General features: G+C 36.2%; 3 protein-coding genes across 6 annotated transcripts in view; 2 read left to right on the top strand and 1 right to left on the bottom strand.

Moving 5' to 3' along the window:
• The window catches only part of b4galt2 (UDP-Gal:betaGlcNAc beta 1,4- galactosyltransferase, polypeptide 2), a 99050-nt gene extending 91386 nt beyond the window's left edge, over positions 1–7664 (top strand). For all 3 annotated transcript variants that reach the window (XM_016541746.1, XM_016541745.1, XM_016541747.1), the window contains 2 exons: positions 1667–1771; positions 7129–7664. In XM_016541746.1, the coding sequence (XP_016397232.1) occupies positions 1667–1771; positions 7129–7279 (256 nt within the window). In that variant the 3' untranslated portion in view covers positions 7280–7664. The remainder of the gene's footprint in view (positions 1–1666; positions 1772–7128) is intronic.
• A 6232-nt stretch (positions 7665–13896) lies between these two features.
• LOC107730792 (von Willebrand factor C domain-containing protein 2-like) lies at positions 13897–18165 on the bottom strand. 2 transcript variants are annotated; one of them, XM_016541733.1, is made up of 3 exons: positions 17640–18165; positions 15839–15968; positions 13897–14719 (listed from the first exon to the last, which is right to left on the bottom strand). In XM_016541733.1, exons 1-3 carry the CDS (start codon positions 17988–17990, stop codon positions 14538–14540), a joined length of 663 nt encoding a protein of 220 aa, XP_016397219.1. In that variant the 5' UTR covers positions 17991–18165; the 3' UTR covers positions 13897–14537. The 2 variants fall into 2 exon arrangements, with proteins under 2 accessions (XP_016397219.1, XP_016397220.1); XM_016541734.1 differs by lacking the exon at positions 13897–14719 and adding an exon at positions 14756–15639.
• Positions 18166–18800: 635 nt separating this feature from the next.
• The window catches only part of ccdc24 (coiled-coil domain containing 24), a 22978-nt gene continuing 15242 nt past the window's right edge, over positions 18801–26536 (top strand). The window contains exons 1-5 of the mRNA XM_016541732.1: positions 18801–18823; positions 19153–19303; positions 21965–22134; positions 25628–25780; positions 25880–25984. Coding sequence (XP_016397218.1) covers positions 19172–19303; positions 21965–22134; positions 25628–25780; positions 25880–25984 — 560 coding nt within the window. The 5' untranslated portion in view covers positions 18801–18823; positions 19153–19171. The remainder of the gene's footprint in view (positions 18824–19152; positions 19304–21964; positions 22135–25627; positions 25781–25879; positions 25985–26536) is intronic.

Genomic DNA, 26536 nt, shown 5'->3' with positions numbered 1-26536 from the left:
CCAGTAATCTTTTATTTACAACTTTAGGGGGAAGGTAAGGTGAGGTACTTTCTATCATCCTTAATGCGCCATCTTGTTTACAGTTGATTTAATATTTAGAATGAACTGGTTAAAAATCACTAAATAAATGTATATGTAAATGTGGTCACTGTCATGCATTTAGTTTGGTGTTCAGTGACATTTATAAATCCCCTCTGTAGTGCGTTCTCCTTCATTGTTTACATTGTATTTTCTCTCATTATAATCTCGGGCCCTCAGAAATCTCCTTTTGCTTTCTGGGTCAAGAATTCCCAGAGATTACCTTCAATCCTCCAAGCTCTATTATTTATGACAAAGGCCTTGCTCTTGGATTATTAGGATGGTGTATATAAAAAATGGAATAAATCATAAGAGCCCACACAAACACGCATAAATAGGCATGCCCTTATTCTCCTCGGAAGGATTTCCATCTAATCAAATAAAGGCGTCATCCCTCAGAAAGTCAGTGCGAAGCTCAGAGCTCAAATGACACGATGCTCACATGACAAACATAAGATTTGCACTAATGCCAAGATCTTGAGCCAAGCAGGGAGATCAGAATGGTTGGATTGTTCAAGCAACCCTGAGTCGCTCTAAGCTGTAGTTACTCAAACAAATGGGATTGTACTCCAGGCTGGGTGTGTGTGGAGCTGCCTGGTCTGGCTGCTCTCTTAAGCAAACGTTCCCGACAGTTCTCAGCTACTGACTTTTGCTTTGTTTTGTTTTTTCATTCTGCCTTGTTTCCTGCTCATTGAACATTTTCTGGTATTCGTGTAGGTTAACGAGTATTTGATTAGCTGTAGCTGCTTGAAGTTCACTGTTTGTTAATTTGTGAAAGCCTCAAGTCACTGATAGTAATGTCAAACTACAAACTACTGTCTACTTCAGTACCAAATAGGAAATAAATGATCTTTTGAGTGCACACAAAAGATGCGTCTGAATATGCATACATGTATGTACATGTAAAAAAAAAAAAAAGCAAAGAACAGTACGTCAAATGAGTAAGATGTGCAAAACAGTACACAGATGTCTTAGAAGACATAATAATAATAATAATAATAATAATACATTGTTTTATTATTATTAGTTGTATTATTATTTAAAAGTCCACTACAATGACAACCATAATAATTATTTAATTTTATATATTTCATTTTAACAACAGTTCTTAATTATTAAAAAGTTCACAATAACAAAAACAACAATGTTAATAACAACTATTATTATTATTATTATTAGCGATTCTCAATTAATATTAAAAAGCCCATAGGAATAATAATAATTATAGTTGTTGTTGTTTATTATATTATATTATTTTATACATTACATTACCCATTTTGTGCACTGATGTTATTTAATATGGGGTTGGATAGATTGTTTCCACCGTTGTGCTTGGCAGATGTAGTGCTGTAAGATCATCATCAGATTCGATACATACTCTAAAAGTGTGGCAATGTGGACATAAAAATGAAACAAACAGAAAGAGTTTTTGAGAATTTGAGCTGGGTGATGCCCTCTCTCCTCCAAACCATAGCTATGACAATCATTAGACGATGTTGTGACTGCGTGAAGCCAATCAGTCAGTCGATATGAAACCTCATACACCCTAACCATAAGTTTTCTCTATTGTTCTCCCCCTTTCTGTCAGAATCACACTAAATGGGATGAAAGTGTCTCGGCCCGATGTGAGAATCGGCCGCTACAGGATGATCAAGCATGAGAGAGACAAGCACAATGAGCCAAACCCCCAGAGGTAAGACCCTATTGTCCTGCCACCTCATCTCTGTGTAGTGTGAAAGCACCCGCCCCGCCGGTGCCTGAATGCTTAAGATTCACAAGCTCTGTTAAGATGTGTTAAATCACACCACTTATCCTATTCTTGTGACTTATTGATCTAAAGCACAGCAGAGCCCTTTGCATTGCAGATATATAAGATACTGTATATAAGACAATGTCGCTGCTCCAAACACAAGCATGGGCTTCACCCGCGTATGTTTTATTTGCTAACCGGTCTTCTTGGCTGTCTTGTTTGACCAGCTTCACAAGAAAGACCATGCTGTACAATCAGCCAGTTTTGATGATGAACAGCATCGTCTTGTCTGTTCTACTAGCTAGATTAGCACAAACCCAGCACTAACCAGCCTGGACCTAATCTAGTTTCAGCACTGAATTGCCATTTGAATTATTTCTGTGCTAAATATTTTGCTTCTTCATTCAACACTCTTAACATAGGTTAACGGTCAGGTTCATGTTCATACATCACAGTTAAAGGGAGATATATATTTTAATTAAATCTTATTAAAAGTAATGTTTTTTTTTTTTGACAGGACATTGTTGTTAATCGCAATAGCAAAATCACTGATGAAAATGTTTGTTAATTTTTATTTTTTTCATCAATAATAACAAAAAAGACATGTTGACAATTAAATATTTTAATTTAAAACATTCTATTGACGAAAATGATATGCTTGAATTTAAAGCCAGTGAATTGCATCACTTTATTTGGTTCATATTTTGTTAATTATATATCTTACATGTTTGATATTTTATATGTATATTTTTTCAAGTTTTCTCAGTTTAGTATTATTATTATTATCATTATGTTAGATATGTCTAAATGTTTACGCATATTTTAAAGTTTTAACTTATACTAATATAAATTGAACTTCTATATTTTTACACATTGTCAGTTAAAAGGATATATATATATATATTGCCATTTTGTTTAGTAAAATATGACGCATGACATGAAATATTGATTAAATTTTAGATACATTTTCGTCAAACGAAAAATAAACTATTACCATGTAACAGTGTAGTAATCCACCCAGTTAGTCACCCTTGCTAGTTTGTTGCATTGCAAACTTTGTCCAGCTTTTGTCACTCAATTACCTGGGGCTGCAAGATAGTTTCATCTTTAAGACCTATTCAGCCTCCTAAATATGATTGTGTGTGTTTATGCCAGCTGGCGGAGGTTCTTAATGCATGAATAGCTCAGACATCACGGGGTGTAAAATAGCCCAATCAATGAGTCGATAAGCCCATCCGTGGACGCTGGGCTGCGAGCCAGATCGTTCCCAGGTAGAAAGCTTCACAGCAGAGCAACTAATTGCAAAACGATTCCTGCAGTTGCAGGTTGGTCCACTGTTTCTTGGTGGTTGTCAATCTTGGGAGAGCTCTGAGCTAAATGGCAAGACAGAAGCAAAAGAAATGCCATTAAAAGTTAGGATTGGTCTTTTCTCTGGTAGGAGGTTTCACTCAGCTCTCACTGTGCAAAGATAAGAGTCAGTGATTTATTCTCTTTTGCTCAGTTTCATTCTTATTCTTTTTCCCTTGATCTCTTTCTCATTCACTCACTTACTGTCTCTCTATTTATGTCCTGCTCTTCCTTGTTCTTTGTGTCTTTTTTCCTACAATTGGCTCAGACAATTGAAGTAATGAGCGCGGCCCACCCTGAGAGCCACTAGAGCATGCTGAACTCATTTTTGCTGGAGAGGACAGAAGAACGCTGGGTAGAAATGAATGAGGTGTCTGTGCTGAAGTTAATGAATTGAAGCATGTTAAGCTAAAGCGGGTCTGTTGTCACAGACAGGTCGTTTGTTTGTGTTCTGTCTCAAACGGGAAAAATGAAGCAGAGTCGATCGCTGTGATCCACCTTTGGTACAAGCATCAAACCGGAAAATGTGCACTTTATCGTTTGCTGAAACATTTTTTGAATGCTCTTCAATTACCACAGGGCTCCTAAGGTTATATACTTAATCACAATTTGAGTTGAATTACTGAAATAAATGAACTTTTCCACGACATTCTAATTTATTGAGATGCACCTGTATGTATGCAAGTCAGAAAAAGCTTTACTTTAGTGCACCATTTACTGTAAGTATGCTAACCAAGTGACCCAATCTGTATGATGATGAACATCCACAGACTGATGCAGACATGGGCACTGCGGCTCGATGACAATCAATATATCAGGAAGTGCGGTCAGAGATTGATGAATCTCGACGGCTTCCTCTGAAACACTCCCTGACTCGGCCAGGGCTGATATAACCCACCCAGACACGCACCAGTGTAGGTGGCAGAGTCACAACTCATCTGGGCATCTGATTAATAATTGATTAGCACCATAACAGAAAAATGGGAAGTCATTTAGAGTATGATCCCTTCCTCTCTAGATTTTATTGCCTCCGTTAGAGGCTTGTGGGGATTATTCTAAAATGGCTCGTTTGTACGTGATAAGAGGTTTAGCCTCAAACATAACTGCCTCTTAAAACTGAGCTGGAAATTTGATGAAGAAAGCTGATTTGGGGAATGCTGTGGATTACTGGAATTTATTTTTACAGCACTTTCAAACATGATCTATTTTGTGTTTCTCATACTTTCTGTGATAATGTATAGATTTTGGCCCCATTTCCTTAGTAATTTGTTTAGAACTGAAGGGAGGACAGTGTAGTAGTGTACTGTAGTTTGCATATAGTAGTTATACATTTATTCTCAAGAGCTTTGTGTGGCTTTTAATTGACTCTGTTGCCACTCAAAGTCTCACTTTTTCACGTTTCTAGTTAATTTAGCAGCTAAATGTAAACTTTAGCAAATCTCCAAATTAATTAAAAATATTGGAGATTATGCTGTGATGCCTAAATTCACTTTAAAATGTTATTTAAAAACATATTGGTTTCATTGATTGTAATGTTTTTATTATTATTTAGAAAAAGTAGTATAGAATTTTAATATCAGCCATTAACTGTTTTTTTTTTTTTGTCCATAACATAAACTATAATTATATTGGCCAGAATTTTATTTATGTCAGTGCAAAACCTGGCAAAGAGGTGCAAGACATTTAATGTCTTATATCCATCCACTTGTGTCAGTTACACTCATTGCTTCTTTCAGGAAAAAACTTAAGATTTTTTTTTATGTTCTTGAAGTCCACATTATATTTGATCAAATATAAAAATAAAATCATTCTAATATGCTGATTTGGTGCTCAAGAAATATTTCTTATTATTATCAATGTTTAAAACAGTAATGCTTAATATTATTGTGGAAACTGATAGAATTTCTCAGAATTCTTTGTTTAATAAAAAGCTCAAAAGAACAACATTTGTTTTAAATAAAAATCTTTTGTAATATTATTAATCTTTTTTACTTTTGATCAATTTAATACATCCTTGCTGAATAAAATAATTAATTTCTTAAAAAAAAAAATCTTTCTAACCCTAATCTAATTTACTAACTTTTGAACGATAATGTATGTTTTTGTAAAGGGCAGATGATACTTCCTGCGCCATTTAGGTTGTGGTAACTTCAAGTTCCCGGCTCTTTAAGTTTTGTTTTGTTTTATTTTCCTGTCACACAGGTTTAGTTCATTTGTTTTTTAAGACATGCTGCATGGAGATGCAGTATGACTAAGAAGAGTAAGTGGCTGCGTTCTCCAAGCGCACCCTTATTTAAAAAGAAGAGTTGTTAGACTTGATGAATGGTTGCCCTCTCCTCAGCTCTGTTACTACCACAGTCATCTTTGTTTGGTCACTCCGCAGAAGAGCATCAGCTTCCATAATGAGATGTTATGCTTGCCGGAGGAACCAGGCTTCTATTCATCAACCTTCCTTAGTGCTGCTGCACACCGGTCCACATGAATATTAATTATAGTTCAGTGTGAGCCCTCTCAAATACTCTAATTTCATTCAAGCAGTGTACTTAAATCATTATCTGCCGACTCTTTAATGGCCTTCGTGGCACCTACATTGATATGGAAGTTGATAGCTTCACATAAATCAAGCTACCCTTTAACGGACAACTTGAACTCTCTTTCCTACTTTTGTGGCATTTTTCAGAGTAAATGTTCTATTTATTAGTACAGTTCTTCTTTGGTTAAGCCTGAAATGTTGAAATGTATATCATTTTAAGTGTCTTAAGGGATGGGAGGTTAAGATGCAATATAAAACACTGCTGGGGAAGCAGAGCTCCTGAATATTCCTATACTTTGCTTTTCTAGCTGAGCTCATTGAACTTAAGGAACCTCTCATTTTATTGATAAACCATGGGAGTCTGATACTCTCATATCTCTTTTTCTCTTATTTTTCAGTGCCCACAGCATAAAGCTCATTTCTTTTTTTTACCTGTAATATAGTGTAAAAACTCTCTTATTATGTAACATAAGTGTTTAAATATGGTCAATGTGGTTTATAGAATTCATGTCTGTTTTTATACTGAGGAAATTTTGTGAGGCCTATTTGTTTTTCCTTTGCGAGAATGATGCTCTGTGCACCTTTATAAATGTTATTTCACCCCCTGCTGGTTGACATTGGTATGTAAGCGGAGAAAGGAAAACTTGAAATCGCATCATATGACCCCTTTAAGTGATCCATATTATGATACTTAAATTTGTTTGTCATTATCATTTGTTAGTGACTTACAAGATGTGTTTTATCAGTACGACCATTTGTTTGGAGTCAAACCAAGTGAGTACTAGCTCCACGTTCTAACAGTTGAGTGGTTGGACATTTACATCACACGTTTGGCTTGAGACTTGAACCTTGCCAAGGGAATAGTTCACCCAAAACATGTTGTTCCAACCCTGTATGTTGTTATTCTTTTCTTGGAACACAAAATATGAATTTTTAAAGTAACTACATATACAGTGAACATGTAGTACCAGAAAGACACAAAAGCACTATAAAAGCACCAAAAATGTTTTATTTTTGTGCTATTAAAAGACCCAGGCAGTACCCTTAAAGAATCAAATTTGTACCTTATCTTCCTCCAAAAGTTGCATATTAGTGTTTTAGAGTAGTCATATGTGCCCTTAAGGTACTACTATGAACCTTTTAGGGGTTAATAAAGTTTAAAAAATGTCCCTTTGAAAAACTTTGGAACCCTTAAATGTTAAATGTTTGCACATTTTTTATGTTCTGAGAGTGTTGGAATATAGTGCATGAGATGTATAGACCACATATATGGTTTATTTGCACTGCTTTTTTTTGTCCTTTATGAAGACGTACTGTCATTGTATAGAAAAATGGTCCAGTTTAAGCCCTTTTGTATCCTAAATGTTTCTGAAAACCATGACGCAGCTAATACTGTTTGTGTTTCTTCTTCTTTTTCCAGGTTCAGTAAGATCCAGAACACCAAGAACACCATGAGGAAAGATGGGATCAGCTCACTGATGTACAGAGTGGTGTCTGTGAAGAAATATCCGCTCTACACCAACATTTCCGTAGAGATCGGCAAGCCTCCTCCCAGACCTCTCAAAGGATAGAGAGCTACCGGGTCTTGACCGAGGATACCATGACCTTCTTAAAGTTCAGCACACAAACACACACACACAAGCTCTGCCCAGGATCACCTTCCTATGATAATGCAGTGATATGCTGAACAGGTTAGTTCTCAGGAATACGTGGAAGCTTGATGTGGATCCATCGATGTACTGTAGATTCATATGCTGATCCAGATCAAGATGTGCACAGTGTTTGGAGGGACGGGAATATCATCATCATACTCCAATGGCTGTTTTATTCAGACCTTGAGGATCAGTACAAGCTTTTAGGCTTGTAACAGGAAGGTTGTTGAGTTCTGGTTTTAGTAAAGTGACGTTTATCTGCGAAGAACAGCCTGGTCACTTGATGTAAATCAGTCAGAACATACTGTACATTTCAAAAGCGAAGTGTCTTTGTACCTGCGATGCTTGCAGTGTTCAGTCTCTTCTTTCGTATCTCAGATGTTGGTTGATCATGTGAGGTTGATAAATCGGTGCTTGAGGTTGGCTCCTTTGGACTCTAACTCTCTCTTGCTCTTTTATTTTGTATCGTCTTTTGGGACTAAGCTGAACTTCATCAACCATGAAAACACTTCTCAGCATTTCTGGGGTTGAAACCCTCATTGGAATGTCTTCATGGGAACCTGGGGGACAATTATGTGTGTGATTAGACTGGATCTAGACTAGTCCTACAAGCACATGACTGTGTCAGTCAATATGGTACGAATGGATCACCGCAGCATATCCTCTGGCTGCCGTGTAGATGCCTGGAGAAACAGCTGTAACTTTCGCTGAGAGATAGAGGAGCTTCTGCAGAAGTTACTGATGATCAGACCTCTGTATCTATCGCCACCTGCTCAAATCTAACTGTGCTACAAGCCACTCTTTCTTTGTTTACTTTGATTTGCCTCAAAGATTCATATTTAGATCTGTCATATATCAAGGCTTTTTTTAAAAACTTGAAGGATGAAGTTAGCGATGGGTGCTTTGATTAAATAATGCCCATATCATTCAGTTTTAGAGTCTAGCACCCCTTTTGATGATCATTTATGGAGGTGTTATTTAAATGACGCTCTGATATGTCCAATATATATACAGGTGCATATATATATATATATATATTCACCCGGGTCCAAAATCAACATTTTTCCACACCTGCCAATTCAAGTGAATTGAAAACATTTACCACCGTAATTATTTCTTACAGGCCATGAATCAATATTGCCATTTTTTATAAGAATATATTTTTGTCTCTCTGACAAAGGAATTATTATTATTATTAGCTTCTTTTTTTTTTAGCATTTTTGTAAGAGCACAGTTCACTAAGAAGTTAGTTCAGCCTTAACTGCGCAATAAAAACAAGACCTATAATTTTGTTCCTTTATGTTTTTGTTTTGATAGCTTAATATGAAGAATATTTTTATACTACCCTTCAAAAGTGTGGGGTCAGTAAGATATATTTGAAGAAATAATACTTTTAGTCAATGAATACTTTACAGTAAAGACTTCTACATTGTCATAGTTTAAATTTCAAATAAATGCTCCTTAGAATTTTGTTCATCAAAGATGAATCACATGTATGACAGTTTCTATGAAAATATTAAGCAGCACAGTGTTTTCAACATTGGTAACAATGAGAAATGTTTCTTGAGCGCCAAATCAGTATATTAGAATGATTTCTGAAGCATCATGTGACACTGAAGACTGGCGTAATGGCTGCTGAAAATATATCACAGGAATAAATTACAAATATTTTAAAATAAAAAAAGTTAATAATATTTCACAATATTACTGTTTTTACTGTATTGTTGATCAAATAAGACTTCTTTCCAAAACATTAAACAATCTTACCATCCCCACACTTTTCAAGAGTTCAGTAGGATAAAAAACTTCATAGATAAAAACAAAAACATAGATCAATATAAGATTTGTCTAGTTTCCATAATTTTCATCATCTGTCATTGTCATGTTGATTTTCACTTGCATTTGGTGTTTGGCTAATGTTAAAGGGATAGTTCTTCATCTTCGGAACACAAATTAAGATATTTTTTATGAAATCCGAGAGCTTTCTGACCCTGCATAGACAGCAATGCAACTGACACGTTCAAGGCCCAGAGAGGTAGTAAGGACATCGTTAAAATAGTCCATGTGACATCAGTGGTTCAACCGTAATGTTATGAAGCTACGAGAATACTTTTTGTGCACAAAGAAAACAAAAATAAAGACTTATTCAACAATTTCTTCTCTTCCCTGTCACTGTCCGCCGCAATTCTCGTAGCTTCATAAAATTACGGTTGAACCACTGATGTCACATGGACTATTTTAACGATGTCCTTACTACCTCTCTGGGCCTTGAACGTGTCAGTTGCATTGCTGTCTATGCAGGGTCAGAAAGCTCTCGGATTTCATCAAAAATATCTTAATTTGTGTTCTGAAGATGAACAAAGGTCTTACGGGTTTAGAACGACATGAGGGTGAGTAATTAATGACAGAATTTTCATTTTTGGGTGAACTATCCCTTTAATTTTGGACCCTGTGTTCACCTCTTCCGAAAAGATCTGAACTGTATTGAACTGCTTTTCTTTACAATACTTTGCAAGCCTCTTAAAGTTGTTTTACCGTTCCTTATTCCTTCTTCACCTTTTATTTTACTGCCTGAAAACACCAAGCTGATGCCTTCAGATGTTTTATGAGGGGTAAATGTGAGGGGAGTTTTCAAGCTCTTTTTTCTCTCTTATCGGCTTTTCTGCACCGTGTGTGGACGGTTCTTTGTCAGTGATTCTTTCAGCCCAGCACAGAGGAAGTCATTAATGAGAGCCCAGCCACTCTCTCTGTCCTTTTTAAAATACACATCTGTCTTTCTCCTCATGCTTTTCATTTTAGCCTCACCAACCCATTTCATTTCTGTGTGTGCATTTGTGTTGTCTTAACTGCTGACCCAAGCAGTCACTATGTCTCTAACATTGTTTCCTTTTTTTAAGTATTTCATCACCTCTGTCTCCTGGGTACCATGACCTGTCAGTTATAAGTGCATCACTTTTGCCACGCTGATTTTTACATTGGTCATCAAGCGAAATAACGGTTAATACTTAACTGATGCAATATTGCTTCAAGCTCCTTGATTTTTCCTGTATTAATAGCCTTAAAAGTTGACATCCATAGTTACCTTTATTTTTGAAAGATGCCCACTGTATGCACATAGTTGAGTATATTCAAAACTATTCATTGATCATATTCAATAGTTTTTGCTCTAGCTGTGACCTGCATTTTAAGTGCTGAGGAACAGTGTTGTAGAATGCAGTGATTCCTAAACCTTCAACACGAATTAGATTTCAAGCCAATATCCTTATTAAAAAGACATTATGCTCATCCTGAAATGTCTTGGCAAATGAAATAGAAATCTGTTTCTGTTGGAGTAAAATTAGATTATTTGCTTTCTCGAGTTCATGTATCAAGGCGTGTATTAAATTGAAGAACAAAAATGTTGCAGAGCGCATGTCATTTACATTATCTTAATTTTTTCAAAATGTAAAATGCAGTCCATATGGTTTATACGGTGTGAGCAGAACAAAGTCCAACATATTGAAGGCCTCACGCACCTTGTTGCATGTAATCTGTCAGGCCTGATACAGCATGATAATGTATAATGTGTAGTCATTCTTCTGAAATGTATTTTGATATCTCTCGATTTAAAGGTGTACTCAGTCATTTTTGTTGGTTGCACTGATTGATACGGCAGATTTATGCTACCATGACTAATTTATTTTACAAGTGAAATGATTCAATAGGGCAGTTATCTATATAACGTTCAAAAGTGTTTTTTTATATACTTTTGGCATTGATACTTTTATTCAGCAAGGATGCATTCAGTTGATCAAAAGTGAAAGTAAATTATTTTTTTTTATTATTTAACTTTCAAATAAACGCTGTACTTTTGAACTGTCTATCTATCAATGAATCACTATTTCCTCAAAAATATCAAGCATATTAGAATGATTTCTGAAGGATCAAGTGACACTGAAGATTGGAGTAAAGGCTGCCGAAAATTCAGCTTTGCCATCATAGGAATAAATTATATTTTAACATTTAACATTATTAAAATAGAAAAAAAGTTATTTTAAATTGTAATAATATTTCACAATATTACTGTTTTCACTGTAATTGTGATCAAATAAATGCAGTCTTGGTGAGCTTAAGAAACGTCTTTTACCTACCCAAAATGTTTTAAATATGAAATATTCACATTTATATATCATATATATATATATAATTACTGAGTGCACCTTTAATGGCTTCTAGTAAGACCATGTATTTGGATGGTGTGAAATCTGTAGATATGGTTCTTATTAGTGAGGACAATGAAATCTTCAATTTTTTATTCTTTTTATTTAGTCTGGTGATACACTCAATTATTCTATCTTAATTCCTTCTGATCTTAATCTTAATTTTGCCCCTGTGGCAAATAAGTTGCTTATAGTCTACGGTGTAGATATAGAGTTGCATTATTCTTTAGTGTTTTGGGTGGAATTCGATATTATAATAAATGTTCCATTGCGGTTTATACATTTAAATCATCTGGTTGTTCCATTCCAAAGTTACTCATATTTCTTGTGCTAACAATGCAATCAAGTGAAGCTCGCACAACTCTCATTACCAACCTTACAAAGCACAAATGCAATCCTCGAGGTCAGGATGCTATTCTTCAGCAAATCTCGCTTTATAGTTTGTGAAATCACACCGGTGCCACAATGAATACGCTTTTCATTTTGATGCCATTCTTATATATCACTCTTGGGTCAGCAAACACTCCCATACTGAAAACTCACACACACAGAGACTTGTGTATGTAAAGCTCACCCTCTCTCCTCCATCACCCTTTTTGCCCTCAGTTGTTTTCCAGAAAGAACTCCATCTGCGCTCTATGCTTGTCAATGTGAGAGAGGGACAGAAGTGGGCAAGTATTCCACACCTACACAACGACTTGCGTAAGAAACTACTGACGGCCTCGGGTCTTCACGTCTGGGGCGCATTTTTTAAAGACTTACTGTGTCTATTAAGGTTTTTTTGTACATTGAATGTCAAAATACTATATCTTATATAGAATGCATTATGTCATATCAAACATACTTTTTGTATACAATCAATAAATCTGATGCTACAAGAATCGGATGATGGGATAGTGTTTATATTCTTTTTCTGGGTTTATACAAATGTAGAACGCCATATGGTAGTGTTGTTTGTTTGTGTGTGTGTGTGTGTGTGTGTGTGTAAAATACAAAATATGGAATCTACGAGAAGTGGATCAGAGGCAAAATGGATCAGAACAAAGTAATAAATCTCATATTTACACCTGATTATTTCAACACCCACCTTTTACCAGCACCAGTCCAAATCACTGCTCAGGGACATGGCAGTTTATTGGAAACGGAACATCATATCTCTAAACTGTCAGCCTTGTGCAGGAAACTCAATAATCTGCCTCTCAAAAAGTAATTTTTTATGTGACAGATGTTGCAATAAACTAGTAGAAATAACAACACAAACATCCTCTTAACTTCATAAATGGGATAATAAGACAAGACACAGATCACTTGTGGTTTATTTATATTTGTGTACATTCTGTCATTGCCGCAAATACAGTCCTCGAAAAAAAGTAGCATTATTACCACAGCTTTTAAAATGAGGTGTCAGAACAGAAATGAAACAAAAATAAGCCTGCTTTATTTATACGTGATTCATTTATGATAGGTTTGTTTGTTTGTAGTTCAGGCTACATTAGCTGTTTCCATGCCTGCATGGCAGTAATGTAAGTCTTGCAGTCTCAACATACTTTGGTTTTCAGGCTTTTGAAGCAGAAAATAATATAAACATATATGCTACTTCAAATCATATAAAAACACCAATAAAAAATGTATATTAGTGGATGATCATTGCATCTGCAGGTAGGGATGGGCGATACCACTTATATTGTTTTCAATACGATACCGACACTTTTAAAGGCCGATATCGATACCGATACGATACTTCTAAACTGAACTTTTATATTATGAAATTTATTAAATTATTAAATTACTAAGAGTAAAATGGGGAATGATACCCACTTAACTTTATATTTGAAACACATTTTAACATTCAATACGCCTTAATTGCACATGGTTAAAATATGTTTACTGTAGTGGTAACCACGGAGATCTACAAATACTATATTGTATATAGTACTATATTGAACTACAGTAAAACCATGGTTAATTTTCATAAGGGTATATAGTACTATATTGAACTACAGTAAAACCATAATTAATTTTCATAAGGGACTGCCAGTGAAAGGCTGTTGCACACATAAAATGCAACCTTTTTATTCTGACAGTGTATGATTTATATTATCATTACAGAATAGAACATGATCAATATGAACTTTTAACGTTCAATTTAAATAAATGAAATTGCACAAACTATATAGGCTACAATTTCAATTGGTTTACTGTGAAATAACTCAAACATATATATTTTTTCTGTCCTCATTGTTCTGGGCTGCCATTCCCAAAAGCATCAATGGTTTCTTATGATACTTTTGAAACGCAGCCCTGTTTGAATGCACTGTCAGAAGTGAGTGAACGCTCCCTGTGATTGATTGGTTCTGTCTTGCAACATTTGCGTGTGTTCAGATGAGCAGGAAAATAGTTCTGTTCTACACAATTATTAACTAACACTAGGTATTCGTCCAATTCAATGCATGTTGTATGCATTAATGTCTTTGTTAAATAAACAAAATCACTGGTAAATAAAACACCTTAGTATCATTATTTTTTATTTGAGTATCAATACTTTCGATACTGGCATCAGTATCGATATTTCAGGATCGATACACCCATCCCTATCTGCAGGTGCAAGTGTGCACTACACAGAGCCCAATGTCAACATTTATCTAAACACAATTGTACTGTAGATGCTAATATGCTCACTGTGCTATTTATAACCATGCCCAAAAAGGTGTCTCAAAACTAAGCTCTATTATCCATTTCATTAGGGAATATCCCTTAGTAAGTCAAAACTATTTTTACCAACTCAATTTACTTTAACGAATGGATGTTAAATGCTTAGTTATCATAAGAATAATAATAGACTGTTTAAGCTTGTAGGCTTTATATGATTAAAATAGCCTCCACACTTTCTTCCACAAGTGTGGTTTAAATATCTGCTGAATTTTGTCATCCATTGTATAAATAAGGACGTCAGATGACCCTATTTTTGACCTCTTTCCTCAGTTTAGCCCCTCGTCAGGCTGGCAGTTGCGCACATGGGAACACGTTGCTAAGCGGTTGCCTTCCCAATAACCTGCATCCTGACCGTCATGACATCGACATTTGGTACAGGAGTCGACCCACACTGGCTCTCCTCCAGGGATCACTTGGGTCCTAGAGGCATTCACGTAACAGTTGGGCCCTGGAGCCACAAAGAGAGAGAGATGATTAATGAGGCCCATTGTCTGTAGTTAAAGGTGAAGTGTGTCATTTTTTCAGTTAAAATATTTTTTCCTATCCCATCTTAATATAGAGAGACAGCGGGTCTAATGATATTATTTAACTACAATTATTTTTGTGATTCAAGGAGTTTCAAGAACCACTGTACTACAGTGTTGCTATGCAATTGCTTAGGTGGTTTTAAGCTTTTTCTTACTGTGTTGCAATGGTGTTCTGGGTGTTGCTAAGTGGTTGCTTACTAGTCCAAGTAAGAAAAGCCTCTCAAGTCTATATAATTCTGGATCTTTTCTCTTTTGTTTTATCATCCGAATTGCCAAACTCTAAATTCAGGATGCTTAGAAAAGTAACAGAACACTGCTCAAAAATCTGCACAACTTGCGGTGTCATTCATGTCAGTAGCACAAACTGTGCTGGACAAGTTATGCGCAGAATTTAAATACTTAAGGTCAGGAGTTTTTGAAAAACCTCAGCAAGCGCCACTAATTAGGAAGCCTTGGAGTGTAGATACTGGCACATTGCCTTTTTAGAGTGTTTAACTTTTAAGATAAGGTTTTACTTTAATTTGGAAGTTACTTTAGATTAACAGAAAACTTAATTTAACATTTTCCCCCACAGAGGCAATTTTTATCAATAAAAATGCAACATCATTTGAGGAGCTGACCATTTATCACATTGGTGAAGTACATGCTTTGATTTATGTGTGTTGTTCTGGCTGCCTACATGCCTGCCTTATATTTGCTCTCGGTAAACACTGTAATTACCGTCATACTTCACAGTATACAGAGAAAACAATACGGCTGAAGCTCAACTCATTAGAAGCCTTATCTTATTTCAGGTGCAGAAACTGGCCTAGCACATGACCCGGCATCGGAACCGTCCCATCTGTTATTGAATGAATTATATAAAGATATTGCATTCAGAATCATTACCGGAGACCAAACACAATTGTATCCTCTATGTATGTGTTGAGGCTATGAGAATGTCATACTGCATGAGTCAAAACTTGGGCAATTACAGTACACAGAAGTGTAATAAGCCTTACAAATATGGCAGTTTTCTTTTTCAGTTCTGAAAAACTTACCATCCTTGCACTGAGGGCAGCATTTCCCTGTCTGATAGACTGGATTAACACATGGTGGAGGGGCACAGTCTGCTACCTGATAGCGGGCGATGCCGTCGCTGTGACAGGTGCACTGCTCACATGCTGACGGCTATAAATCAAATGCAAATCATCAGTTGAAAGTAGGTTATCATATGATGCAATTCCATCAAAAGACGTGTATTACTCTATTCCTTCAAACAGTTTTTTAAACAGAACCAGCAGGACTATCAAATTGCTTGCTGGCATATACCGTTATTTGATGATGTGCCAATCCAACACTACGTTTTAATGCCCTACAATGTGAAGAATGTGATCAAATTCCACTCCCACACTGCTGTTTAAGTAGGAGCTGCATTACCACTTGTGGCTCAGTACTGAAGGTTGGGTTAAATGGACTGGAAGAAAATGATGTCAGCTCAGGCAAAGTGTATTCCTTGGAGTCTCTCAGAAGGCTTCAATTTTCCCCTCAGGGATTCCCTATTAGCCATAATAACCAAATCAGGGAGATAATGAAGCACATATAAGCCCTGCTTCATCCAAGCCTGTGCCACCAGAGATATTTCATTCTTCAGTTCCTCAAACAGAGTATTAAATTGCCCTTTGTGATTTCAGCCCAATGTTCACCTTGCCTCAGAACAAAAGAATCCTACTTTATTAGCGTTAACTAAGACAATGAATAAATACGTTCATGAAAGGGTATGGAAGGAATTGGATCAAATGAAACAATTGTGTTTCAGAAGTAAAGAGCTGCTTTTGTTCCGACTTAAAAAAGGTACATTCAACCTATAATTGGAATCTTAGTCTTTATGTAGCCTATCTATTTATTTGCTTACCATGGTAAAGTTTTTGTTTATAGTATGTTTGTATCGTTTGAATTAATTGTCACCCAATTGTCATGTGGATTGCAAGTAACAAATAGTCAACAACTTGACAAGAAAAGATTAGTTTTGCTGTTGAAAATTACTCAGTGTACTTAGACCTCAATAGAAGCTTCCTATGAACAAATATCACTGCAGTGCTATTTTGAATCTTTTTCATGAACAAATCATTCTCTCTTTTAAATTGCGTTACAGAACTGTACCTACTGAACTATGTGCTGTTTTGAAAGTGAAAGAGAGTCGGCGAGACTCCAAATTTGCATGCAGATTTACTCAGCAGATCCTTGTTTATGAAGATTAATTTAATTAAAATATAAAAAGGCCTGTTGTGGTTGATTCAGTGTTTTAACGAATCGATTCAGTGAACTATTTAATGACACTCTCACTCATTACACAATCACGTGTTGCCACCTACTGGCGTTAAGATGTAACCTGCCCAAAAAGTCTCACTCAAGTCAGAAAATCTGCATCACAAATTGAGACGTAATTAATTTTATCATTAACCACGTGATGGCGCTAAATATTTTTTACTGTCCCTTTGGGACCAATACCAAAAACTTGAAACAATGTCTCCGCCTAGGGAAAACATTACACAACTGAAACCTTATAGATTAATGCAAGACAATAAATTACGATGTATCTTCAAATCATAAAAAGCATTAGCTATTTCCAGAATAAGTAGTTTTATTTTGTCACTGTTATGTTACATTTCACATCAACATTAATTTATTACAGGTGTTTAACTGCAAGCAATGCGGCAGACAGTTAAGTTAAATTATTTAGGAGAGCAATTAAAAAGTCATATATAAAGCAAGAGGACATAAAGCCCACTTAGAAATGTAAAAAAATATTTTTCTCTCTTTTGGTGGCCCTTGTATGCAGACCCTTTACAGAAACTTTACCTGAAATTGTTGGCCCAGTTCGTAGACTTCTCCCCCGTACTCGCAGCCGATCTTCTCGCATCTCGGGCAGCAGTCTGTCGGGTAATGGCTGACATGGATGCAGGCGGCAGGCAGGGATGTGCACTCAGTCCGCGCGCAAGCAGACCCTTCTGCTGTACATTCGCACTGGGTGCAATGATCTGAGTCTAAAAAATACCATTCGCCCTCATAATAAACGCTGCCGTTCGCCTCACATGTTGTCTCCTGTTGTCCAGCGACCGAAAAAGCCAAAGCACACTGGCCGCAGATCACAAGGGTAAGCCAGACATGAAGAAAATTCACCGGGAAGCCCCAGAGTACAGCCATGCCCATCACCAAAAACTTCTCAGTCCCAAACCAAGACTTGCAAATGCAGCATAAATAGGAATTAGCCTACTGTTATTTTCAAAAACTTGCTATTGCACGCGTCTGTTTAACTAAATTACATAAAGTTTAAAATTCGCTTCATGGTCAGAATGGACTGTGCGCGCTTTGGAGGCTGTTGAGCATAAGAAAGTTTTACGCCTCGTGGGTTATGTTTCAATTTACACGTGACAACCGAATTCCAGAATATTGATAGGGTGTAGTTTATGAGGCATTCGTTTTCATTGCAGCTTTGTGTGTCTATTGAGAAAAAAGTATAAAACCATAATATTATGCCATTTAACACTGTTCATTTTTTCCCCATCTTTTTGCTATTAGACAGGGGGAATTCAGACATTCAGACCACCGTGTTCCAGAAACACCAAATAGGCCTATATGCTTTATTTCTTTAATGGTAATAAATAATAAAAGAAAGAAAAAATGATAGTATTTTTAATAGTCCTGTCAATCGCAATGGACACGTGTTTTGAACATCTGTATAATTATACTTATGAATTTGTTCGTATTTCAAGAAAACTTCCATAGGCTATTATATATTATGAAACACTTTTTTTAAGTTATTGCGCAATATTAAGACTTAAAGCTCCAACAAATATTGCATGTTAATAGAATTCAATCACTGGAAAGAAAGAAAAAAGTGATGTACATGTGTAATATAGTGGGTCTGAATGGGTTAATAAAGATCACTATCACGAGTCCTGCAGCCAATCATTTGAGTGCGCGAGCTTGTCTCCATAGGAACAGGAATGTTTACCCTGATGTTGGAAGGTACGATTGTTCTGGTGAGTGTCTGCCCGTGGTGAATGTGCTTGTTGTAAAACTATTGTATATGCTTGCACAAATGTATGCCATTTTAAATCTTACTCAGATCACCATTGTTTCATTATTCTAAACGTTTAAAGCAACCAAATATTAGTTTAAAGTTTTATTGCAAAATCTCATTAATCAGGTCATAATTGTTTACGAATTATGTTTATTTATTATGCTCTTTCCCTTCGTACGGTGTATCGGAGCATTTGAATGCTGTATGATTTTTTAAAAATGTATGTAGGATTATATTTATTTATATATGACACCGAATGCACGCCTGTGATGAGCTTTTTGTGCTCAGCTCAGGAAATAGCTGCCTCATGGACAATTTCCAACGCCAACAATCTGTGTGGAATGTAGTGAAGGAAAATGTTCCCTGCACTGAGCTTCCTGAGATCCGAGCTGTACTTGGAGAAGCACTGATTGATTCGTACACAGAGTTATATTCAGAGGTAAATCATATTTATGCATCAGACTGTCTAGCAAGACACAACAGAAGTACTTTAGTACGTATATGGTAGGCATAAAAACAAATAAACAAATTATATATATATTCAAGGTCCAGTCTACATTCATTTATTCATTTCAGGTTTATTTGACAGGGACAATGCACATCAATAATACATATTTTGAATCTGAAGTCCCTGGACTGATGGTAAAATTGTCACCCTAAAAAAAATATAAAGAGTTAATCAATACATAATACTTACATACTCCAAAATACATTTAACATTCACACTATTCCTAAAAAAAACATCCGCTTAAAAGTTATACTATACATAGAACCGACAAATCAATACCAGCTCACTCATACACACACAATCCAACTGTCAAACAAAATGACAAACAATGTATCAATAATATCATAATATCAATATACAGGCAAAGATAATGTTAGCATACAGACAAGTAACAGTAGCCCTAATCATTCAATCAGTACTAAACCAAACAACCTCATATACCTAGCATGAAAATCTCAAAATAGTAGAGCAGAAAAGACAAGACAGCAGCAGAGTTTAGTTTATAAAATGTTTACAATGCTGACTCTCAATTAACCAATTCTTTAAGTGAAACTTAGAAGATCATTGAATGCATAAGCATCTTCGCAGCCTTAGTTGACATGCAGCTACGGACATATCTAAAATTTGCCAAGTTGAACTTAATGTGATTGCAAACCTTCTTGATGTGCATTTTAAAAGTAAGATTGCTATCAATATATACACCCAGATATTTAAAATCTGAGACAACTTGTAGTCTCTCCCCATCTATGACTACATCTGACTCTGCACGGCAACTTTTAGTTTTATTGAAAAACATACATGCAGTTTTCTATACATTTAGTTGTAAGCAATTATGTTTTAGCCATTCCGTGATCTTTAACACTGAATTTGTTAGCTGATCAGCAGCTTGAGCTGCACTATTAGCATGTACAAAAACTACTGTGTCATCAGCATACATCTGGATGTTGGAATTGAAACAAACATTTGGAAAATCATAAAATCACATTTTGCAAATCATTTTGCTCATTTGGCAAATCACATAATCCATGTCATTTGATGTTTAATACAGTACTTATATTTTCCTTTTGAAAGGCAAGTGGAAACATCCCTTGAGGTGGTGGCTACATATTTTTATTTATTTATTTAAGTTAGATTAGGTGTGGTAGGGGGGAAGGACAACCTAATAAAATATACTTCTTTTAAACATTTGTGTTTGAAAGACTTTTGAAACCTTTGCTTAATGTTTAGATAATGTTCGGCCCATACAATTTTGTGCTCTGCATTCACATACGCATTTATGTTTTGTAATTTTATGCACTGAATTAGAAAGTCTCCATGAACAAGTAAGCTAATATGCACCAATGTGTAACTCTAAACCGGTTTTGAATTACAGCTCCCAAGAGTGCATTATCTCGCAGAGCCTAAGTGCATGGAATGCAAACCTTACTTGTTTCAGATACGACTCTTTCAAAGATAAATTTTCTTTTACAAACTGCATAGGCTATCACTATATGCAGACAGCGATGTACATATGGAAATAGTGGGTGGAAACTTGTCTATGGAAGACGTGTGTGATTCCTCCTTTTTCTGAACACTAGATAGGATTTATGACCTTATGTTTAAAACCCCCTCTGCTGTTCATGGACACACCAGATAAGGATTTCTGAGATTTTTTTGACATAGCAAGGCATACTATATGCCTTGAATATGTATGCAAATAATAATAGTGATCATGAGAATGAATTGTCTGAGCAAATGCAACCAAGGGTACCAGGGGTTCGTACCTTGTCAGTAAGTCTGGCAGTAAACAGTTTTTACATTTTTCTCAGTGCAGCCTCTTCTGAATGCCAGTGAAGTTTATAACTACTAATATGACGCAAAACAAGGAACACGCCTAAGAATCTTGTATTTCTGTCTATTTTCCTCCCTCCCTGTCTCTCCCTGAGCTTATCCCTGAGAACATTTCTTCAGTAAAAAGATGAAAGTCAATAAACAAGAAAAGAAAAATTTTCTTTTGAATCAAAGTTTGCATTAGCTCATTTACATTTTTAATCCTGCATCCTCACAGAAATGGCTCTCTGGTGGCTGGGCACATCAAACCTGGTTCTGCAGAAGCTGCAGTGGAAATAAGAAGATGCTGGCCTGTGTTATTTAGGCTTAAAGTTGGTTTCATGCAGGCACAGCAGGATCAGAATTATCAGGGAGCTGGTTTTACTCTCTCTTGCATTGCCTTCGACAAGCTTTGAAGTGTATTTTCAGAGTCCGAGGGAAACTTGAACGTCCCAAGACAGGTGTAGAGATTGGTAATAGAGTGCAGATATTGTTTGCCAGTGCCGTGACAAGCTTTCATTTCCCTCTCTGGCTTTTCACCTTGTGTCGTGTGGGGCGTTTGTGAGAATAACGCATGGATTTTCCCTGAAATTTCCAGCTTCTTACCCACATTTCTCTTCAACTCAGCAGAGATTAGAGACACTTGTGATGGGATGTTAACCAACTGGCTTCATTTGTCTAGTTGTAGAGCAGCTTGTAACAGGGATTTGGAAAGTGCATTTCATACAAAGCTGAGCCAAACAGCATTCTCCTGTAACACTTTCCTCTGCTGACCTGTTCTAGGTGGAGATGTGGGAGAAGATTTGGCAGGAGCTCCGTTGCTCAGAGAAGGGCAACAGGCCAGAAGCCCCCATGTTCCCTCTGGCTGACCCCCCAGCTGTTAAAGAGTTGCTAAAAGCAGAGATTCAGTTGTTGCTGCTCACACTGAGAGAGAAAGCAGCCAGGCAGGGCAGGTGAGGAAGATACAGCATTATAACATTACCGTTGATACTCTACTGTTACACTGACAGACATCAAGCCTCAAACATTGACATTTAATGAATCAGTTACGTCAGCAGTAAAGACTATGCTTGGTTTGTTAGACAGGTCATGTTCTGTTTGCCTTTAAATCTGTAGCAGTTTATGATTACATTTCAATTTGTTGCCTAGTGACTTCTCTTACTAAGGGTTCTTTGTTACTACACAAGCTTTTTGTGGTTCCTTGTCTAATATAACAATGCACTGGGAAGAAGATATTTACAGGTACCAGTCAGGCAGGAGAGGCAATCTTCTCTCAGCAACCAGCTGGACTGTGGGAGGAATGTCTACACAAGGTTTTCTTTCGAAAGGTTTTAATGTATCACTGTATCACAAAGAACACATTATTTTGCAAATAATTTACATTATTCTTTGCTGAAGCTGTAGATTGCTTTTTTGGATGATTTATACTTCTTATAGTCCTTCACTCTTATTAGATAAAAAGCTCTCTTTTCAGCCATGGCTTATCAGGAGCAGTTGTTTGGCAAGTACCAGTACAGACCAACAGAGAAAACACTTTAATTCATTCTCAAATTGCAAAACAAATTGGCTCTGTCACCCGGAAACAAATGTTGCATATGAGCGTTGGGGTGTAAACTTCAATTTTCAAGTTCAGCTTTTGTTTGTTTGTTACCAAATTGCTTTGGTGACGTCATTTAGCTGTTGATCTGCTTTGAGAACAAATCTGGATTATACTTCCCTTTCATATTGCTCCAGGTTTGGAGATTTCCCGCTGCTCGATGATGGCCAAAGCAGGAAACCGTTGACTCAGTGGTGTTTTAATGCCTTAACATGGGCAAGAAAGCTTTTGAAAGGAATTGATTTAATGGATTTAGTTAGTGCCACTTTTTCCCCCTCTCTGCCGATAGCCTCCCCTCCCCTGTGTGGTCCTTGTCTGCGTGATTTGTTGTGGCTGTATGGAGTCAAGCTGCACCTGTTTCTTTATGCTAAGTCTCCGTTCAATGGGCATTGAAAGAGAACCTTAGTTCATGTGTGAACTGCAAGTGGCTGAGACTTTAAAAGGAAGGTTCTTAAATCTCTAGAAAGTTATAACACAACAATCAGTGCAGGAAGGCTGGAAAGAGAAAGTTGTGTGCACTGTGCATTTCACATGTAGGTAATTTATCAATGCAGATGGAGGAGTGTTTTGAAAGGGCCTCTTTTTTACTTTTAGGGATTTATCTTTTCTCCTCTTTTTGATGTGGCGGCTCCTCTGTGCCATCTTTGTTGGCAGGAGTGGGTCTCCTCCCTCCTCTGTGAACACCGCTAAGCTGCTTACTGATCTGGGCCCACAATGTAGCCTCTGTTCCTGTCAGTACATCCCCTCTATGTTGGGTGTCAGACCTCTGCTTGTAACACACGCATTCAGTCAGAGATGCTTGTTAACGCCTTCTGGATCTTTTCATCAGGCTACAAAAGTCCCACAAACATGTAAACTGTATCCTGTCAGTGCTAAAGAAGAAAGCAGGGGAGATGTGAGCAGGGGTGGGCCGAGAGTGATGCACAGCTTTACGGTCTGAATAATGACTGTGAGTGAGAAAGGACCATCTGCTTGCTTCATCTTTGTTGTATTTCTGGCTATTCAGATGTTTTCCTGTAATATAGCTCTTCTGCCTCATATGTTTGTATTAATAGTTTAAAAGAAAGTTAGAAAAAAATCCCCGTTGTTTATAAAGGATTGAATGGAAATGGTAATGATGGCTAAACTGAAGCTGTCAGTCTGCAATTGTTAACAAATTTAAGCTTCAATTAAGATGTATTTATTTAACGCATTTCCAATCAGCAAGGCTGTTTTAATATTACAGCAAGGACTCAGAGAGCTATTTTATTTCTCACTGAAAATATCAACATTCTGTTCTTATTATTTAATATATATATATATATATATATATATGCATGTTATTTTTTATTTATTACTGACCTGAATAAGATATTTCACATAAAAGACATTTTCATATAGAGAAAATAATAGCTGAATTTATAAAAATGACCCCGTTCAAAAGTTTACATACGCTTGATTCTTAATACTGTATTGTTACCTGGGTGATCCACAGCTGTTTTTTTTTTTTTATATATATTTTTCAAATATATTTTTCCTTTTAGTACTTCCCTTCAGAATCTACAGAAGATACTTGCATGTTTTCCAGAAGACAAAATAATTTAAATTTACCCTGGTCCTTAAATTCAAAAAGTTTTCACCTACAGGCTCCTAATGCATCGTGTTTCCTTCTGGAGCATCAGTGCGCATTTGAACTTTTTGTAATAGTTGCATGATGTACATGTGTGTGTGTGTGTGTATATATATATATATATATACACACACACACACACACACACACAATGCTCACATGCATGTATATATCAGTTCATAAATACTCTAGCCAAAGCAAGAATCTGTACAATAATAAGTCTAAATAATTTAATTTCATATTATTTAGCAAAGACACATTAAATTGATCAAATGAGACAACTAATACATTTATTACAAGAAATTTATAGAAATGCTGTTCACAAAATATCAAATGTTTTAAAAAGCACAACTGTTTTCAACATTGATAATAAGAAATATTTCTTGAGGACCAAACCAGCATATTAGAATGATTAGAATGATAAAACAGAAAACAGTTATTTAAAATTTTAATACTATTTCACAGTGTTGCAGTTTTTACTGTGTTTTTGATCAAATAGCAACCCAAACTTCAAAGAATAGTGTATTTATCTTCATCTATTATTCCTTTAGGCATTTTACCCAAAACTATTTTCTTATAATAGAGTACTTTCACTTGTTCTATTTATTGTAGTGTAGTTCTTTTTAAGTGCCAGAGGCCAAAGTTTATTACGCGGTATTAATTGCCTGATTTTCTCCACTGTACAACAACAGCTGTGTTTTGAATTGACCTATGGGGTCTTGAATAAATAATGTTGTGTCTTCCAAGAAATTCTGAACTCTTTGAAGTAAGTAAAACCAGCATGCTAAATCAGTGTGTCCCAACTTTATGTGTTGAAGGCACATATAGCTACAGGGACCCTTGTAGCTCCATCAATAAGGCTTAAGTACCCGATCATTGACACCAAACCAGAAATGTGTTCCTCTTAATTGATATTATTCTGGCTATAATTCAGCTTCTTTGTTCAGTTTTAGTGCACTCTTAAAAAAAACATACTGTGAAGAAAGAGACTCTCCAGATAGCTTCTCTATTTAATGAGACACCTGAGCTATTTTGCCTTTCACGCGTCTCTTGAGAAAGACCTAACAGTACATTTATTTATAAATGAAATCCAATTAAGTCAAAGTTTCTGTTTTATAGGTTTAACAAGGCAAAATACCCCTGGTTGGGAGTCACCATGGTAGATGATCACAGTGAAACTGTGCTAGCACTGTCTACCTTCACCATTCTGCCATTCTCACTGTCAGTAAATGTGTCTCAGGGATGAAGAGGAGGTCATGGCCCAGTACAATCCTAGTGTGGTGAGTTACGCACTGGGCAGCAGTAGCACACAGAGACAGGAGAGTCCAGGCAGCTGGTGTGAAATTAAATCACCCTCCAGACCCCCATCAAGTCTGAGTGAGATTGGCAGCAGGTCAGTTTCAGAAATATATATCTGTGAGTGTAATTCTACATGAATAATATTTATAATATTGATTGGGTTAGTAAGTATTGAATAATACTTTTTTTCCAGATCTGCCTCCAGCCTCTCGTCTCACTCCAGCTGTGAAGAAGAAATCAAGGCCTTAAGACACAAGTTAAACATCACCCATATAGATGAGGTTGTGACCCATCTCAGGTGAGGGCATGTGGTCTCTTTAGTCTGTGAGTGAACTCCATTTTTGCACTCTTGAAGGGAACTGTGGGAGGGACACATGTCACGTTACATGAAAGTACGAAGTGGTCACTTCAAGGAAGTAATTTTGCTATCTTGTTGTCTTTGGTGGTGCATCCTCACGGTTTATATAAAGAATGTACTTATCTTATTTTAAAATGATCAGTTACTCAGACTTTATCAGCGGGAAATATTCCTTACATATTTACATTTTTATCTTTATTTTTACCAAGTGGCAAGCACAAAAGCCTTTAAAATAATTTTTTTAAAAGTCATACTTACAAAATAAATTTTAAAGACTGCCATTCAAAAGTTTGGGGTCGGCAAGTTTTTTAAAATGTCTTTGAAAGAAGTCTGTTCACTAAGGCTGCATTTCTTTGGTTAAAAATACAGTAAAAACAACTCTTTTCTATTTTAATATGTTTTAAAATTAGGGCTGTCAGCATTAACGTGTTAACGCATGCGATTAATATTACAATCCTTAACGCGTTAAAATAATTTAACGCAAAATTACTG

The sequence above is a fragment of the Sinocyclocheilus rhinocerous genome, unplaced genomic scaffold (assembly GCF_001515625.1).
Source record: "Sinocyclocheilus rhinocerous isolate Xijiao unplaced genomic scaffold, SAMN03320098_v1.1 scaffold2293, whole genome shotgun sequence".
NCBI classification, from domain to species: Eukaryota; Metazoa; Chordata; class Actinopteri; order Cypriniformes; family Cyprinidae; genus Sinocyclocheilus; species Sinocyclocheilus rhinocerous.
The sequence above is the reverse complement of the archived record's forward strand: the minus strand, read 5'-3'. Positions and strand labels throughout refer to the sequence as shown.

What these genes read in the sequence shown, in the direction of transcription:
- LOC107730792 (XM_016541733.1), bottom strand. Translation starts at nt 17,990, where the DNA reads ATGGGCATGGCTGTACTCTGGGGCTTCCCGGTGAATTTTCTTCATGTC. An exon ending in AACTGGGCCAACAATTTCAG is followed by an intron (nt 15,969 to 17,639) that starts GTAAAGTTTCTG and finishes TTTGATTTATAG; the next exon opens with CCGTCAGCATGTGAGCAGTG. An exon ending in CTGCCCTCAGTGCAAGGATG is followed by an intron (nt 14,720 to 15,838) that starts GTAAGTTTTTCA and finishes TTGTGGCTCCAG; the next exon opens with GGCCCAACTGTTACGTGAAT.